At 43.7% G+C, this 17,816-nt stretch overlaps 1 protein-coding gene and 1 long non-coding RNA gene across 2 annotated transcripts in view; one reads left to right on the top strand and one right to left on the bottom strand.

Moving 5' to 3' along the window:
• Positions 1-6,608, top strand: part of MICU2 (mitochondrial calcium uptake 2) — a 55,615-nt gene extending 49,007 nt beyond the window's left edge. The window contains exons 9-12 of the mRNA XM_006073219.3: positions 1,101-1,272; positions 3,830-3,938; positions 4,383-4,540; positions 6,010-6,608. Coding sequence (XP_006073281.2) covers positions 1,101-1,272; positions 3,830-3,938; positions 4,383-4,540; positions 6,010-6,111 — 541 coding nt within the window. The 3' untranslated portion in view covers positions 6,112-6,608. The remainder of the gene's footprint in view (positions 1-1,100; positions 1,273-3,829; positions 3,939-4,382; positions 4,541-6,009) is intronic.
• On the bottom strand, positions 2,237-17,623 carry LOC123328986. Its single transcript, XR_006544057.1, has 2 exons — positions 17,485-17,623; positions 2,237-6,038 (listed from the first exon to the last, which is right to left on the bottom strand). It is a non-coding gene; the product is annotated as an uncharacterized LOC123328986 (long non-coding RNA).
• Positions 17,624-17,816: the final 193 nt, after the last annotated feature.

The raw sequence follows: 17,816 nt of genomic DNA, 5'->3' as shown, positions 1-17,816 counted from the left end.
TACTCTGCATATAAGTTAAATAAACAGGGTGACAATATACAGCCTTGACGAACTCCTTTTGCTATTTGGAACCAGTCTGTTGTTCCATGTCCAGTTCTAACTGTTGCTTCCTGACCTGCATACAAATTTCTCAAGAGGCAGATCAGGTGGTCTGGTATTCCCATCTCTTTCAGAATTTTCCGCAGTTTATTGTGATCTACACAGTCAAAGGCTTTGGCATAATCAATAAAGCAGAAATAGATGTTTTTCTGGAACTCTCTTGCTTTTTCCATGATCCAGCAGATGTTGGCAATTTGATCTCTGGTTCCTCTGCCTTTTCTAAAACCAGCTTGAACATCAGGAAGTTCACGGTTCACATATTGCTGAAGCCTGGCTTGGAGAATTTTGAGCATTACTTCACTAGCGTGTGAGATGAGTGCAATTGTGCAGTAGTTTGAGCATTCTTTGGCATTGCCTTTCTTTGGGATTGGAATGAAAACTGACCTTTTCCAGTCCTATGGCCACTGCTGAGTTTTCCAAATGTGCTGGCACATTGAGTGCAGCACTTTCACAGCATCATCTTTCAGGATTTGGAATAGCTCAACTGGAATTCCATCACCTCCACTAGCTTTGTTCGTAGTGATGCTTTCTAAGGCCCACTTGACTTCACATTCCAGGATGTCTGGCTCTAGGTCAGTGATCACACCATCGTGATTATCTGGGTCATGAAGATCTTTTTTGTAGATCTTCATGAAGATGAAGGATACTGTTTCATAAAGACATACAGCTTGTATGTCTCCAGGAAAGACAAGGAAGGTGATACCAAGAGACACTGTTGTGGTAGCTAATTATGGTATTAGTGTAGATATTAGTATTCTCATTTAAAGAAACAGCATTGTATTTTGAAAAAGTATCTGTGATTTAGACAAACCTGGGTTCCAACACTGAATCTGACAGTTTGCTAAGTGTGATCTGATGGACAAATGGTTGGAGACCTGCAGTATATTGAAACTCGTGGGATACTGCTCAGGGTGCCCATGCTCCTGAGTGGGCACACGCTTAGTTACAGCACTAAGGTGAAGCCACAAGTCCTGACGTCCATCTCGTATTCCAACATTTAGGTTTATGGAAAACTTACAGGCAGAAGTCCAAGAAATGGAGTTCCTTCAGTTCTCAAAAGGTTTGAGTTTCATGAGAAAAGAAGACTTTGCAGAGTGGCTCCTTTTTTTCACTAACACTGAAAATAAAGATGTTTATTGGAAAAATGTGAGAGAGAAGCTGTCAGCAGGAGAGGTTGGTGTGCCTTTTTATAATGCTTCTGATGAAGATGAAATAATAAGTTAGACATTGATAGAATTCAGTAAAGTAGCTTCCAAATTAATCAAGACTGAGCAACTGTTATATAATTATATGATGCATGAAATGATGATTGCCAAACTGCTAGTAATGATTAATGAACTGTGGTAGGATTTCAAGTGATTTTTTTTTAATATTTATTTTTATTTATTTATTTGGCTGTGCCAGGTCTTAGTTGCCACATATGGAATCTTTAGTTGCAGCATGTGGAACTTAGTTCCCAGACCAGGGATCAATCCCAGGCCCCCTGCAATGGGAACATGGAATCTTAGCTACTGGATCACCAGGGGACCCTCAAGTGATTTTTTTTTTAACTTTATTGTTCCAAAAAAATTTTTTTTGACATGGGGATGTGTTTTTATATAATTTTTTTAAAGCTATCTCTGTGATGAGGGAAAATATAATGAAATACAATGAAGGTTTCATTTATAATTACAATAGAGATACATAACAATTAGAAATATATTTAACAAGAAATATATAGAAAAACCTTTAAACCTTGGTTAGAAGAAATAACTCATCTAACAGTAGAGACATCCCCTGGTTTTGAACAGAACCTCTTAGTATTACAAACATGGCAGTTGTCCCTTGAATAACCCATAAGTATAGTGTCATGTCAGTCTGCACGGCCTTGGTTTGCTGCACCAAAACATCAGCCCTGGACACCCCGCAGCCGACACAGGACAGCAACCTTCTCAGTCATGCTGCTCGTCCGTGGTGGGCCAGGGGTAGAACTGCCCACATCTTTGCTCGGGGACCAGACTCTCCAAGGCTCTGCCCCCAAGGAGCTCCACCATCTGCCAGAAACCATCCAGAAAAGAAAGGAGTGAACCACGTTCCAGCAAATAAATGTTTAGGCCTGGAGATGTCACACTGAGCTACTGGCTGGACTGATGGCCTGAAGGCCCTAGCTAACTGAAGGGAGGCAGAGCTGTGTGGTCCTGAGTGCACAGGGCTCAGGGGTGTACCAGGTACCGTGACCACCAACTGACATCCATAAAACAGTCTCGAATTCTTGGGAGGGAGCCAGACAAGCCACAAGTCTGTGTGACACTGCTGAGGGGGCTAAGGGACAGGGAAACCTCTGCACCTTCCCTATAATTTTGCTGTGAGCCCAAAACTGCTCTAAAAAAAAATTAAGTCTTTTTAAAAAAGAAAGCTGAGATATTAAAATACAGCACCAAACATCAGAACTAAAACAGTGTGACTGACAATGAATTTGACAAATAAGTTGAACAGAAAATAAAGTCAGAGATAGATACAAATACAGAAATTTAGTATGTGTAAACTCAGATTATAAATTGGTTGCATAAAAAAACTAAATAAATGGAACTGGGGTAATTCACTGGGTATCTGAGGGAGAAATGAAGGTGACCTCTGCCTCCCTCATGACTCAGAAATAAACTTGAGGTGGATCAAAGAACTAAAGTTAAAGAGAAAACTGAGTAAGTATGGAAGAAAACTTGGAAACAATCTCTGAGAGTGGGTATACGTACTAAGTAAAACCCAAAAGCCTTATGTTGAAATTATTAAATTACTGCATAAAATATAGAAATCTGTTGCCTTCCTCACTCCCCCCCAAATTATCAAAATCAAAAGGAAAAATTAACAAAATGGAGGAATTAGTGGCATCACAAGTAATAGACCAATTTCTTTAATTTATATGATGAGATCTTTAAAAATCAAGACCACCCAAGGGTCTGACATTCTACCATATTTAATGTAGAAAATGGGATCTCAGATAGCAGTGTGTTAATTACTAATGGAGATTTTGTCTCTGCAAGTTAGCCTGTGTCACTTCCTGGGTGCCAACAGAAGACCCAAACCTGCCAGGTCAGAGCCAGAGAAGGTTATTGTCTGTAGTCTGGAGGCCGCCCAGGCACCACATCTGTCCCCCAGGGCCCATGAGGTGGGTTTACGCCACAGCCGAGGAGCCCAAATCCTTCATGAGGGACAGTAGGTGCGGTCGCCCCTGCTCTGAGGGAGACAACTGTGTCTGCTCCAGGCTGTTCACTATGCAGATACCCTGGAAAGACCCTGGAGTAGAATAGTGGCTGGGCCTCTGTCTACGAGATGTGAGAAGCTCAGAAGACCCACTGAGAATTGCCCCCCAGCATCAGGTCACCTGGCAGCCCTTCAGACACCGGAGCAGAGACAGCAGGGACACGAGAAATCCACAAGTGCCCGATGAACATAGATGTGCAGAGGGTTTAATTCACTCAGGACCTTTGAGGGGAGATAGCGGGCCTGTGACACATGCCCCCAGCCTTGCAGTGTTCAGTCTGCACTGGCACATCCAGGGCCCTGCACTTAATCTGAGGGTTCCTCCTAATCTCTAAAATCCACACATTTGTGCTCAGTTGGGTCTATCCCAGACTTGGATAGACTACATTCATAGACTTCATGATAGAAAAGAGGACACACAGTTATAGTCATAACATTGTTGAATAAGTTTACAAAGTTGTAATAAAATCTCACTTTGTTGTTCTTTTAGAACATTAGTTTGGAAGAGTTCAAGTCATTTTGTCATTTTGCAACCCACTTGGAAGACTTCGCTATTGCCATGCAGATGTTTAGTTTAGCTCATCGTCCTGTCAGACTAGGTAAGTTATGTGAGTCACTTAATTTTTACTATCTATGAATACTGTCACCCTGTTCTTTAACTGATTGATACCAGTCCAGGGACCACTTACCAGAAAAACAATTGATTGGCCTTTCAGTTAATTCAGTGTGGTTATTCTAGATTTACAACCATTTGCCAAACAATTTATTAACAATTAATTTTGCTTTTGCTTTCTTATTTTTCTCCCTGAGAAGGAGAAGGAAATATTTAAATGTATATTCAAAACACTGATTAGATTAAAATAGCCTGCTGACGTTTCTCAGCCATATTTAATTTATTATTTGAACACATTCTTGATGAGTATTTGTGTTGTTTTACTTCCCAAATGATAAATAAATAGAGTTGTTTTTACTTCTCAAATAATAAAAATTTAGACTTAGACTATTTTATGTGGTTGATGAGTTTTTATATTTTCTCCCTTCAGCGGAGTTCAAGAGAGCAGTCAAAGTAGCAACAGGACAGGAGCTGTCCAACAATATTCTGGACACCGTCTTCAAGATCTTCGATTTAGATGGTGATGAGTGTCTGAGTCACGAAGAGTTTCTTGGGGTGTTAAAAAACAGGATGCATCGAGGTTTATGGGTAACAGATTTTGAGTCTTTAAATTGCATGTTTATATGTAGTTAAATGAATGAAACTAAACCGAGAATTTGATTTAATGTATAGTCTTAAATGGAGTTTTCAACATTTTTAAAGAGATTGTAAGCAGTAATTACAACAAAAGTATCTCCTACAGATGGGACCACCATTTTTGTCTTCTTTTTTAAAAAAATCTGAATCAGGAACCACGATTCCAAATTTTAATTTGGATGTTGTAGTTAGATACCAAGACCCAAGCTCTAGCCCTATCATGTATTAACTACCAGATCTTGCAAAGCTACATAATTTTTCTGACCCTCAGATTCCTCATCTGTACAACAAGGAACCAATACAATCTACTGGAGAGAATTATTATGATACTTAATGTAGTGACTGAAACACTTGAAGTAAATGTTCACTATTAACAAGATTCACTCACATTCACATATTAGTCTATAACTGAGGGACAGATCAAACTTAGAATTTTGTTTAGATTTGAATCTGCTAGAAACACTCATGAAAGCTGGTTGAAACATCGACAAGTTGAAGACAAGGGTCCAGGGGGTAAGTAGGAATTTAGTCCAGAGGAGGCAGGAGTGAGAACAGGAGAGACTGTGGTGAGCTCACATCAACAGTGCTGTTCGTTTACAACTGAGAAGAGAATATTGATCTTCCTGCTACAAACATTATTTATAGAAAATGAACAGATATTATTTCTACTGGTGATTTACAGGCAGCACCTCATAGTTAATAATCATACTCGTAGAAATTAAACCAGCCTTTCCAGTTAACTTGTAACATACCCTGCGCCCTCTTTGCCATTTCTTAAAAACATACTAAAGAGAAGAGCTTCAAGTCAGTGAGCAGAAAAGGCCATAAATATAATCTGAAACCACCTGCCGCTTCCAGTGGTGGGTCTCCAGCAGTGCTACGCTCTGTGGGCACAAGGAGCCAAGTATTTTCTAACCTTTGCTTTCTCATTTAACTGAGATAAATAGCAAACACAAAGTATTTGTGTGAGTTATTTCTTCCTAAGGCTTCTCATCAAGTATATGGTGACCTTGGTTCCTTTCTTTTTTAATTTTAGCCAAGGTTAAGTCAAAGTCTTAGGTTTATTGTTTTTATTCCATGTAGCTAAGTGAAGTTCACCAGAAAAACAGAAACATTATAAAGTATTATGAAAAGAACACATTATGAAATAATTTCATTGTAAAACCAACATATGAAAGTCACCACAGTCTTTGTTCCCTTCTTGGGGAGGAAACTCCATTCTGTGGTTCCCCTGAGGCCACCCTTGCCTCACTTCATGTCTCACCTTTTCCCTTTGGCTTTCACCTGTGCTGCAGGCACTTTCTGTGTCATCACTTCCAGGCCTTTCTGGAGGTAGCTGGGGAACAGGCACCGCAAGTACATGGAGACGACGGGGCTGAAAGTTGCAGACACTGACCCTGAGTTTTCATTTTGGTTGACAGGTGCCGCAGCATCTTGGCATACAAGAATACTGGAAATGCGTGAAGAAAGAAAGCATTAAAGGAGTGAAAGAAGTCTGGAAACAAGCAGGAAAAGATCTTTAAGAGAAAAAAGAGTGTGGGAATTCTGTTGCTGTGAGCAATCAGAATCGGGCATTTCTTAGAATGCTAGATGTTTATCCTTCTAAGTCTTCATTGATTTCGTTTGTAATATAAAGATGCCTTGTATTGCTTTCTGATTCAGTCATTTCTTAGTAAAATTTCATTACAGAACTTCGTAAAAAGAAATAAGTATTCTTTAACGAAAAGAGATGTTGGCATCTGTCAGAAGGCCTAGGATTAAAGGCTTTGACTTTGGTAAGATGGACAACCTGGTCATGCAGTGTCTAACCTGACTCAAGGTCAGATCAACCTGCGAGCCCCAAAGCTCCTGGAGGTAGATTAAGTGACAGCATTTCAGGTTTCCTACCTGTCCCTTATGTCTCAGACTTCTTGTATATTTTATTTCAAATGAGCTGTAAACTAGTTGTCTTCAAAGTAATATGTAAATTTCAGTATTCCACCTGGAAACTATGAAGTATTTATAAAGATAAAAAAAATTACGGAGGTGCATTTTATGTTGTTGATTGGTTGGTCAGTCACTAAGTCATGTCTGACTCTTTGCGACCCCATGGACTATCGCCCACCAGGCTCCTCTGTCCATGGGATTCTCCAGGCAGGAATACTGGGGTGGGCTGCTATTTCCTTCTTCAGGGGATCTTCCCAACCCAGGGATCGAGAGGCTGCGTCTCTTAGGTCTCCTGCATTGGCAGGAGGGTTCTTTACCACTCGCCCCACCTGAGAAGCCGCATTTTGTTTTATATGTGTTGTTTAAAACAAGGTTTTGTTTTTTTTTAATGTAAATACTTTTAAATGTAAATACTCCTAAGCCAAAGGTATTTCCCACTGAATTGTAATGGTTATGTGGATTTTTAAAGAAATTTCCCAGCTCTTCCCTGAGGAGGTACACAGCAAACAGCAAAGTCAGGGTTTGATGTGAAGAGGAGACAGGAGACGAAGGCAACCCAGGGTAGACGAGGGGTCAGCTGTGTGTGTAAGGGAAACCTCTCATCCTCAGAAGGTGGAGCAGACTGACACCAGTCCATCCCCCTGCCTACAGAACGTCATCGGTCCAGATGAGCTGCAGGGAGAACTCCCCAGCTTCTTTAAATTAAAAGCACTGCAGCGTGGATGCTCCACAAGATGGCACTCTCACTTTTCCAAAATACTTTATCTTCCTCGCGCACCAAGCATGATCTTTAACAGAAAAACCAACAGGAATACTCAGAAAATCACAGAACATTTCAAAAATGACTGACTTGTTGAAGGAGCAAGGTAGGAGGCTGTGCGGACATACCTTAGTTAAACATTTAGCCGCTCCTAGGGAAATGGAGAAGGCAATGGCACCCCACTCCAGTACTCTTGCCTGGAAAATCCCATGGGCGGAGGAGCCTGGTAGGCTGCAGTCCATGGGGTTGCTAAGAGTCGGACACGACTGAGCGACTTCACTTTCACTTTTCACTTTCATTCATTGGAGAAGGAAATGGCAACCCACTCCAGTGTTCTTGCCTGGAGAATCCCAAGGACGGCGGTGCCTGGTGGGCTGCCGTCTATGGGGTCACACAGAGACTGACACGACTGAAGCGACTTAGCAGTAGCAGCAGCAGCAGGGAAATGAACACAGGTGCTACCACAGTAACCGTTCACTTGCAGTCTGTGGTTGTGTCCAGTGATGAAGGAAGTTAATTTGCAGAATCTCCAGGTAACATGTAGTTGGGTGGGTTATATCCTCAACAGCATCAGGACCAAACCTCGGCCAAGCTTGTGCTGTCCCACACCCTCTCCCAGGCACTGGTCCTCCTGTGGGTGAGCTTTCTTTCCAAGAGGATGAAATGGGAGCAGGTACTTTACTTATGTTGTTTATGATGTCTGGATTTACATATATTTAGACACTCAGTCTTGGCAGATATGGTGTTCATAAATAACTCCTTTATGGTTTATAGAATATCATATAAGCTCTCCCCAATGACAATATTTTTCAATCCAGACAAAATTGAAGGAATTTTCATTGCAGCATCAATCATTTCAAATCATGCAAATCTGGAAGTAGCTTGAACGTGCCATACCACGGAAGTGGATAAATCAGTTGTGCTCGATTGCACCCTGGAGTTCCAACAGCGCTTACCATCATGAATGCACCGGATTAAGTTTGGTGATTTTGCTAGTTGCTAAGCTGTTGTCTCTGTTCCAACTTCCCACCACATACACACACACACACACACACAATTTTGCTAGTTGCTAAGCTGTTATCTCTGTTCCAATTCCCCACCACACACACTGCACACACACACGATTTTGCTAGTTGCTATTATCTGTTCCAATTCCCCACTACACACACACACACACACACACACACACACACACACACACACACTGCCTTGTGATGCTGGACAGGCCCTGCTCCATCTGCTGCTGTCCTGCCAGTGTCCCCAGACCCCAGCCCAGCAGCGTGGCAGCCGTCGGTACCAATCTTGTGCTGTTCTGGCTGTTGTGAACATTCTCGTGCTCCCAGAACAAACTCCTTGAGTCCTGCAGAGCCAGCAGTGCTGGCCGGTGCCCCTCCCTGGGCAGCCGGGCCTTTCCTTCAAGCTTCTGCACCCTAACACCCTGCCCCTCTTCTCTGTGTGCCCCTGCCTCAGGGAGGGAGCTCTTCCTGCAAGTGCTTGCTCTGTGGGACCTCAGTTCCTGTGGCTGTTCGACTCTAACACCTGTTTATGTGTCTCCTTGTATTATGTTTTCTCTGTTGATATATTTAAAGTGGCTCCTGACTGATAAAATGACTATATGCCAGGAACTATAGACACAGAAGACAAACTTGGGTAATATTCATGCTAGATTATATACACACAGGTAGCTGTAAGTTCATGTATACATACAAGTATGTATTGCATATTTTTACGTATACTACATTTATACCTGTCCATACACCTATATATATAAAATGTCATCTAACCCTCCTACCATGAGAGACAGAAGAAATTTGAGTCTCAGGGAACTTAGAGAAGTCCCACAGTATTACTCAGCTAACAAGTGAGGAAGCTGGGGCTGTAATCCACAATCACTGACACCACAACCCATCTTTTTCCCACTCTGCCCAAGTCAGTCTATCCTTTCTAGTGTTTGATGGTTCAATCCCTAGGCTGGTCTGCACATGTTTCTTCATGTCATAATATAATAAGCTTTAACTATTCTAATGACACTAAGACTGTCACTGCTGTATATAGCAGTCTGTGCTATACCAGAGTTACGAGAAGTTTGAGAAAACGGGAAAACATGCATGCATGCTCAGTCACTTCAGCTATGTCTGACTGACTCTTTGCGACCCCAAGGACTGTATCCCCCCAGGCTCTGTCCATGGGATTTCCCAGGCAAGAATACTAGAGAGGGTTGCCATACCTTCCTCCACTGGATCTTCCCCACCCAAGGATAGAACCTTCGTCTCCATGGACACCACTAATTCCAGGTTACTTGTCATTCAAGTATTCAGTCAATATGATTCAGTGCCTCTTTTCTGCCTGCTATGTGCTGGGCTCACTTGAAAGCAAAAGAAACCTAGTCCCGCCTTGAGAAAGTTTATAGTTAAATGCGGGGCTCCTTGCACAAGGCCTTTCTGTCGTCCACCCCTTTGATTACTCCTGTAATCAAGGAGCCTTCATTCAGCTTCCATGCCCTTTCCTGAGTTCCAAGGGGCAGACTCAAGCAGTTGTTCGTTAGGGAAGGGAGGGGATGCAGAGACCAGGCAGAAACAGTCAAGAGCAGCCTTGAGGCAAGGTCCTATTTCCCCATGAACGGATACATACAACAGCATCTTTGAGCTATTCTGCAGCTACTGAACCCACTCCAGTGTTCTTGCCTGGAGAATCCCAGGGATGGAGGAGCCTGGTGGGCTGCCGTCTATGGGGTCGCACAGAGTCGGACACGACTGAAGCAACTTAGCAGCAGCAGCAGCAGCTACTGAGACCCACTCCAGGTGGGAGAAGTTAACAATTAACCATGGTATGCTGCTCACATAGACCCCAGACCACCTGGACTTGAAGGCTGATCCATCAGAAGACAGTCCACAAGCTGATCATGCCCTCTTTGAAAAACTGCCATAAGACCTCTCACTATCTTCTCCAAGTTGGGACATATGGTTTTGAGGGCAAGAGTCTGCTGTGGCCCTCTTTGCTTGGCAAAGCAATAAAGCCCTTCTTTTCTACTTCATCCAAAACTCTGTCTTGAGATTCCACTTGGCACTAGTATACAGAGAAGCTGAGCTTTCGGCATCAGTAGACTGGGGAAACTGTCTTTAAATAATCCGACAGAGGAGAGGCCCTGAGTGTATTACATGGGGGTTTAACATAGGTTGCATGACCTCCAGGGCAGTCTCAAATGCTGACCCCACACACATATTCTCAAGAGCTTAGCATGTGCCCCTCTCCTGCCTGGAATGGTGTGTCCATTCTGCCTTTGTTTAGCAGAAACTTGTCAGTTCTCAATCCAAGGCAGTCACAGAGTGATCACAGCCATGGAGACTGTATAGCTGTGTAATTTTTCCTAAAAACCTGCTCTTTTCTGGTGGGGAGTCAATCAGTGTTCCCAGTGACAGCAGCCAAAGCCCAGGCTTTCCCAGTTTAAATGCAATCAGTAACGTGTTCCTGACAGAATGTGGTCCACTGGAGAAGGGAATGGCCTTGAGAACCCCACGAACAGTACGAAAAGGCAAAATGATAGGATACTGAAAGAGGAACTCCCCAGGTCAGTAGGTGCCCAATTTGCTACTGGAGATCAGCAGAGAAATAACTCCAGAAAGAATGAAGGGATGGAGCCAAAGCAAAAAGAATACCCAGCTGTGGATGTGACTGGTGATAGAAGTAAGGTCCAATGCTGTAAAGAGCAATATTGCATAGGAACCTGGAATGTCAGGTCCATGAATCATGGCAAATTGGAAGTGGTCAAACAAGAGATGGCAAGAGTGAATGTCGACATTCTAGGAATCAGTGAACTGAAATGGACTGGAATGGGTGAATTTAACTCAGATGACCATTGTGTCTACTACTGCGGGCAGGAATCCCTCAGAAGAAATGGAGTGGCCATCATGGTCAACAAAAGAGTCCAAAATGCAGTACTTGGATGCAATCTCCAAAACCACAGAATGATCTCTGTTCGTTTCCAAGGCAAACCATTCCATATCACAGTAATCCAAGTCTATGCCCCAACCAGTAACGCTGAAGCAGCTGAAGTTGAATGGTTCTATGAAGACCTACAAGACCTTTTAGAACTAACACCCAAAAAAGATATCCTTTTCATTATAGGGGACTGGAATGCAAAAGGAGGAAGTCAAGAAACACCTGGAGTAACAGGCAAATTTGGCCTTGGAATACGGAATGAAGCAGGGCAAAGACTAATAGAGTTTTGCCAAGAAAATGCACTGGTCATAGCAAACACCCTCTTCCAACAACACAAGAGAAGACTGTATACATGGACATCACCAGATGGTCAACACCGAAATCAGAGTGATTATATTCTTTGCAGCCAAAGATGGAAAAGCTCTATACAGTCAGCAAAAACAAGACCAGGAGCTGACTGTGGCTCAGACCATGAACTCCTTATGCCAAATTCAGACTTAAATTGAAGAAAGTAGGGAAAACCACTAGACCATTCAGGTATGACCTAAATCAAATCCCTTATGATTATACAGTGGAAGTGAGAAGTAGATTTAAGGGCCTAGATCTGATAGATAGAGTACCTGATGAACTATGGAATGAGGTTCGTGACATTGTAGAGGAGACAGGGATCAAGACCATTCCCATGGAAAAGAAATGCAAAAAAGCAAAATGGCTGTCTGGGGAGGCCTTACAAATAGCTGTGAAAAGAAGAGAAGTGAAAAGCAAAGAAGAAAAGGAAAGATATAAGAATCTGAATGCACAGTTCCAAAGAATAGCAAGAAGAGATAAGAAAGCCTTCTTCAGCGATCAATGCAAAGAAATAGAGGAAAACAACAGAATGGGAAAGACTAGGGATCTCTTCAAGAAAATCAGAGATACCAAAGGAACATTTCTTGCAAAGATGGACTCGATAAAGGACAGAAATGGTATGGACCTAACAGAAGCAGAAGATATTAAGAAGAGATGGCAAGAATACACAGAAGAACTGTACAAAAAAGATCTTCACGACCCAGATAATCATGATGGTGTGATCACTGACCTAGAGCCAGACATCCTGGAATGTGAAGTCAAGTGGGCGTTAGAAAGCATCACTACGAACAAAGCTAGTGGAAGTGATGGAATTCCAGTTGAGCTATTCCAAATCCTGAAAGATGATGCTGTGAAAGTGCTGCCCTCAATATGCCAGCACATTTGGAAAACTCAGCAGTGGCCACAGGACTGGAAAAGGTCAGTTTTCATTCCAATCCCAAAGAAAGGCAATGCCAAAGAATGCTCAAACTACCACACAATTGCACTCATCTCACACGCTAGTAAAGTAATGCTCAAAATTCTCCAAGCCAGGCTTCAGCAATATGTGAGCCGTGAACTTCCTGATGTTCAAGCTGGTTTTAGAAAAGGCAGAGGAACCAGAGATCAAATTGTCAACATCTGCTGGATCATGGAAAAAGCAAGAGAGTTCCAGAAAAACATCTATTTCTGCTTTCTTGACTATGCCAAAGCCTTTGACTGTGTGGATCACAATAAACCGTGGAAAATTCTGAAAGAGATGGGAATACCAGACCACCTGATCTGCCTCTTGAGAAATTTGTATGCAGGTCAGGAAGCAACAGTTAGAACTCGACATGGAACAACAGACTGGTTCCAAATAGGAAAAGGAGTACGTCAAGGCTGTATATTGTCACCCTGTTTATTTAACTTATATGCAGAGTACATCATGAGAAACACTGGACTGGAAGAAACACAAGCTGGAATCAAGATTGCCGGGAGAAATCTCAATAACCTCAGATATGCAGATGACACCACCCTTATGGCAGAAAGTGAAGAGGAACTCAAAAGCCTCTTGATGAAGGTGAAAGTGGAGAGTGAAAAAGTTGGCTTAAAGCTCAACATTCAGAAAACGAAGATCATGGCATCGGGTCCCATCACTTCATAGGAAATAGATGGGGAAACAGTGGAAACAGTGTCAGACTTTATTTTTCTGGGCTCCAAAATCACTATAGATGGTGATTGCAGCCATGAAATTAAGACGCTTACTCCTTGGAAGGAAAGTTATGACCAACCTAGATAGCATATTCAAAAGCAGAGACATTACTTTGCCAACAAAGGTCTGTCTAGTCAAGGCTATGGTTTTTCCTGTGGTCATGTATGGATGTGAGAGTTGGACTGTGAAGAAGGCTGAGCGCCGAAGAATTGATGCTTTTGAACTGTGGTGTTGGAGAAGACTCTTGAGAGTCCCTTGGACTGCAAGGAGATCCAACCAGTCCATTCTGAAGGAGATCAGCCCTGGGATTTCTTTGGAAGGAATGATGCGAAAGCTGAAACCCCAGTACTTTGGCCACCTCATGCGAAGAGTTGACTCATTGGAAAAGACTCTGATGTTGGGAGGGATTGGGGGCAGGAGGAGAAGGGGTCGACAGAGATGGCTGGATGGCATCACTGACTCAATGGACGTGAGTCTGAGTGAACTCCAGGAGTTGGTGATGGACAGGGAGGCCTGGCGTGCTGCGATTCATGGGGTAGCAAAGAGTCTGACACGACTGATGGACTGATCTGATCTGATCTGACCATGTTCCTGGACTGATCCTAGAACCAGTGGCCAGGACACTTTCTGGGGACAGATTCTATACGTCTAAATGCAGATCTAACCAAACCAGAAACTCCTGCAGTCATCAGAGTCAGGACTCTGTCATCCCACCTTGACAGCTAAACCTCTGAACTCCCTTCTTGGCTGCATCTCATTAGTCAACAAACAGATCATTAGTCAAGTATGCAGCAAAGAAAACGGCCTGGTGCAGCCAAGGTCCACTGATAGATGCTCCAATTAGTGGGAGAAACTTCAGAGAAGCAGGATATTTGCATAGCCTCAAAGGACCTCCCCCAAGAGATTTACTAAATACTGTAATGGTTTGCACAGATGTATCTGATTTTCTCAGGTTTCCTCCAACCCCAGGATAGAGGCGAACAGAATACGAGAAAGAACAAAAGCTGCACGTGGGCCAAGAGGTTGTCTCTGTTCCCCAGGCTCAGGACAGAGCCTGACGCAGAGAGTGAATAAAGGAAGGAACGAACTGCAGATGGATTATGGAAGGCCATGCCCAAGCGTGGAGGGGAGGGGAGAGCAGGCAGGAAGCAGGAGGGACAATGCAGGCCCAGGACTCACCAGCCATGGTGAACCCACAGGACAGTGAACCAAGAAGTGGGCCTCCAGCCACAGATGAGGGCTCTGTTACCTGAAACAGCTCCCAATCCCTCTGCTCACCTGCCCTCTCACATCCACCTGGTAACCATCATTCTATCCTGTCTCTACAAATCTTACTACTCTGCACTTCTTAGAAGTGTAGTTGTACAGGACAGTTGACCCTCCAACAACAGCTGTGAATTGCACATGTCCACTTATATGTGGATATTTGTCAACTGTAAATCTTACAGTACTACAGTCCATGGTTGGTTGAATCCTCAGATGCAGAGGACCCTTGGATATGAAATCAATGCTTAGTTACTCAGTCGCATCCAACTCTGTGACCCGGTGGACTGTAACTCTCCAGGTTCCTCTGTCCATGGGATTTTCCAGGCAAGAATACTGGAGTGGCTTGCCATTTTCTCCTCCAGATTTTCCAGACCCAGAGATCAAAGTCTCATCTTGTGGCTCCTGCAGTGCCCACAGATGCTTTACCACTGAGCCACTGGGGAAGCCCTGGATACGAATGGATGACTGTAACTTACATATGGATTAACCCTCTTAACTGTATTTGTCTTTTATGATTGGCTTATTTTACTTAGTGTCTTTAAGACTGATCCATGTTGTAAACTATGACAAGATTTCCTTCCTTCTTAAGGCTGAATAGTATTCCACTGTATATACACATCACATTATGCTTATCCATTATCTGACAATGGACACTTGCATTGCTTCCTTTTGACAATTGGGAATAATGCTGCTGTGAACATGAATGTACAAATACCTGTGGGAGTTCCTGCTTTCATTCCTTTTGGGTTATGTACCAGAAGTAGAATTGCTGGATCATGTGATAATGCTATGGTTAATTTGCGAGGGGAACTGCCGTAATTTTCCACAGCAGTCACACCATTCTATATTCCTACCAGCAACACACGAGTTCCCAATTTCTCCATATCCTCAACACTTGTTATTTTCTGCTTTGTGGTTGTTCTTGTTTTGTAGTAGCCATCCTAATGGGAGTGATTTGTTCTCATTTTAATTTTGACTTGCATTTCCTGGTGGCTCAGATTGTAAAGAATCTGCGTGCAATGTGGGAGACCTAGTGTTCAATCTCTGGGGTGGCAAGATCCCCTGGAGAAGGGAATGGCAATCCACTCCAGTATTCCTGCCTGGAGAATCCCATGGACAGAGGAGCCTGGCAGGCTACAGTCCATGGGGTCACAAAGAGTCAGACACGACTGAGCGACTCAACACTTTCACTGCACTTTAATCAGTGAGGTTGAGCATCTTTTCATGTGGTTATTGGTCATTTGTATGTCTTTTTGGGGAAATGTCTATTTAAATCCTTTGCCCATTTTTAAACAGAGTTGTTGGGTTTTGTTGTTGTTGGGTTGTAGGGGTTCTTTACACTTTCAGCATAGCAATCCCTTACATATATGATATGTAAATCTTTCTCCCATTCCACCATTTGCCTTTTCACTTCGCCTGTAAATGACCATTTCTCTGGCTATAAAATTGAAGGATATTACTTTCTATCAGCACTGAAAATACTACTTTGTTGTCTTCTGGGATCCGTTTTTATTGGTAAGAGGTAGTCACGTACGGATGTGAGAGTTGGATCATAAAGAAAGCTGAGCACCAAAGAATTGATGCTTTTGAACTGTGATGCTGGAGAAGACTCTTGAGAGTCCCTTGGACTGCACGGAGATCCAACCCATCTATTCTAAAGGAAATCAGTCCTGTATATTCATTAGAAGGACTGATGTTGAAGCACCAATACTTTGGCCACCGGATGGGAAGAACTGACTCATTGAAAAAGACCCTGATGCTGGAAAAGGTTGAAGGCGGGAGAAGAAGGGGATGACAGAGGATGAGATGGTTGGATGGCATCACTGACTTGATGGACATGAGTTTGAGCAAGCTTTGGGAGTTGGTGATGGACAGGGAGGCCTGGAGTGCTACAGTCCATGGGGTCACAGAGTCCGACAGGACAGAGTGAGTGAACTGAGAGGAAGTCAGCTGCCAGTCTGATTAGTGTTCCTTTGGTAATTTGATTTCTATCTCTGGAATCTGAAAAATCCTAGATTTTTCTCTTTATTCTAAATATTTAATAGTTTCACTACTCTGTGTCTAGGTTTCAAGGACTTAAGTCTTTCTTCAATTCTTCAACCCAGGAAGGACCCTGAGTCAGAGTGACTGGCCAAAAACTAATGCAAAAACTAATCCTATCACCATAAAACCTGAGACTGCAAGCCAGTGGCAGAACAGTCCTCCTGGGTTCCCCTACCCTCCTATTCCCCTCCAGTAAAGTCTCTTGCTTTGTAAGCACGTGTGTTTCCTCTGACAATTCAATTCCCAGTGTTAGACAAGAGCCCACTTTCAGGCCCTGGAAAGGGTCCTCCTTCCTACAACAATTTAGTTCTAAACTTATGAGTTTGTGGGTTTTTTCTTCTTTAGTCTTTCACATTTACAGCTCCATGGCTTCCATAGACTCCTCTAATAGTTTCACAGCTGCCTTGAGCTGCCCTTATTCTTCCCCTGCCCTCAGTTCAGAAACAGAACCCAAAATGGCGTTTTTTTGGAGTTGCTAGCCAGCAATAGGAACGCGGGCTTGGGGGGAGGGGGGGGCGGATCTCTGTGGATGCGGTCCTCAAGCAGCTGGCCCTGATCCAGGATGGGAAAGCAGCCCGTTGCCCATCAGGCTCTGCTGACGGCCACGATCCCCAGGGAAAGAGGAATCACAAGTTGGGGTACCAGGGAGTCATCTTGGCTGGGACATGATCTGGCCGTTTTACATGCACCAGAACTTGAGTCTCAGGGCCAAACAGGCGTTGTCCATCTGCTTGAACCGCTGAAGAAAGGCCTGCGTTATCAGGGAGTGAAGAATGTCCACACCTTAGGTGGGGACGAGTACCTCCCCTCCCTCGGCGATAAGGCCCATCCCCGGGCCAAGGTTATGCCAACTCACTTCAGGATCTTGTCTCCCCCGAAACCTGCAGTAAGTGATACTTGTAGGCGCGTCTATGCCCACAGTTATTGTTTAGCAGTACTCACCAGTTATAAATAAACAGGAAACTTCAGGAGCCTTCGGGCAGTGAGGGGGGCTATCCCCGGTTCACAACTCAACCTTAAACCCGGGTTTCAAATCAGATTGACTACACGGGGCCGTCCTAAATCACACGCACCTACGATTTCCACCTGAAATACGAGCAAATTACTTCAAAGCGCGGGAGTCCGGAATCGAGACGCACGCGAGGTTCTTGAGGCCGCAGTTTGGACGGAGGCCGTCCCGCTGCAGCGAGAACCCCCGGGCCCCCTCCCGCCCACCTTACAGCTGGGAGGCGCCGCGAGCGCCTTCCAGTCACTTCCGCCGATGTTGCCCCGCC

This window comes from Bubalus bubalis, chromosome 13 (assembly GCF_019923935.1).
Source record: "Bubalus bubalis isolate 160015118507 breed Murrah chromosome 13, NDDB_SH_1, whole genome shotgun sequence".
Classification (NCBI taxonomy): Eukaryota; Metazoa; Chordata; class Mammalia; order Artiodactyla; family Bovidae; genus Bubalus; species Bubalus bubalis.
The sequence above is the reverse complement of the archived record's forward strand: the minus strand, read 5'-3'. Positions and strand labels throughout refer to the sequence as shown.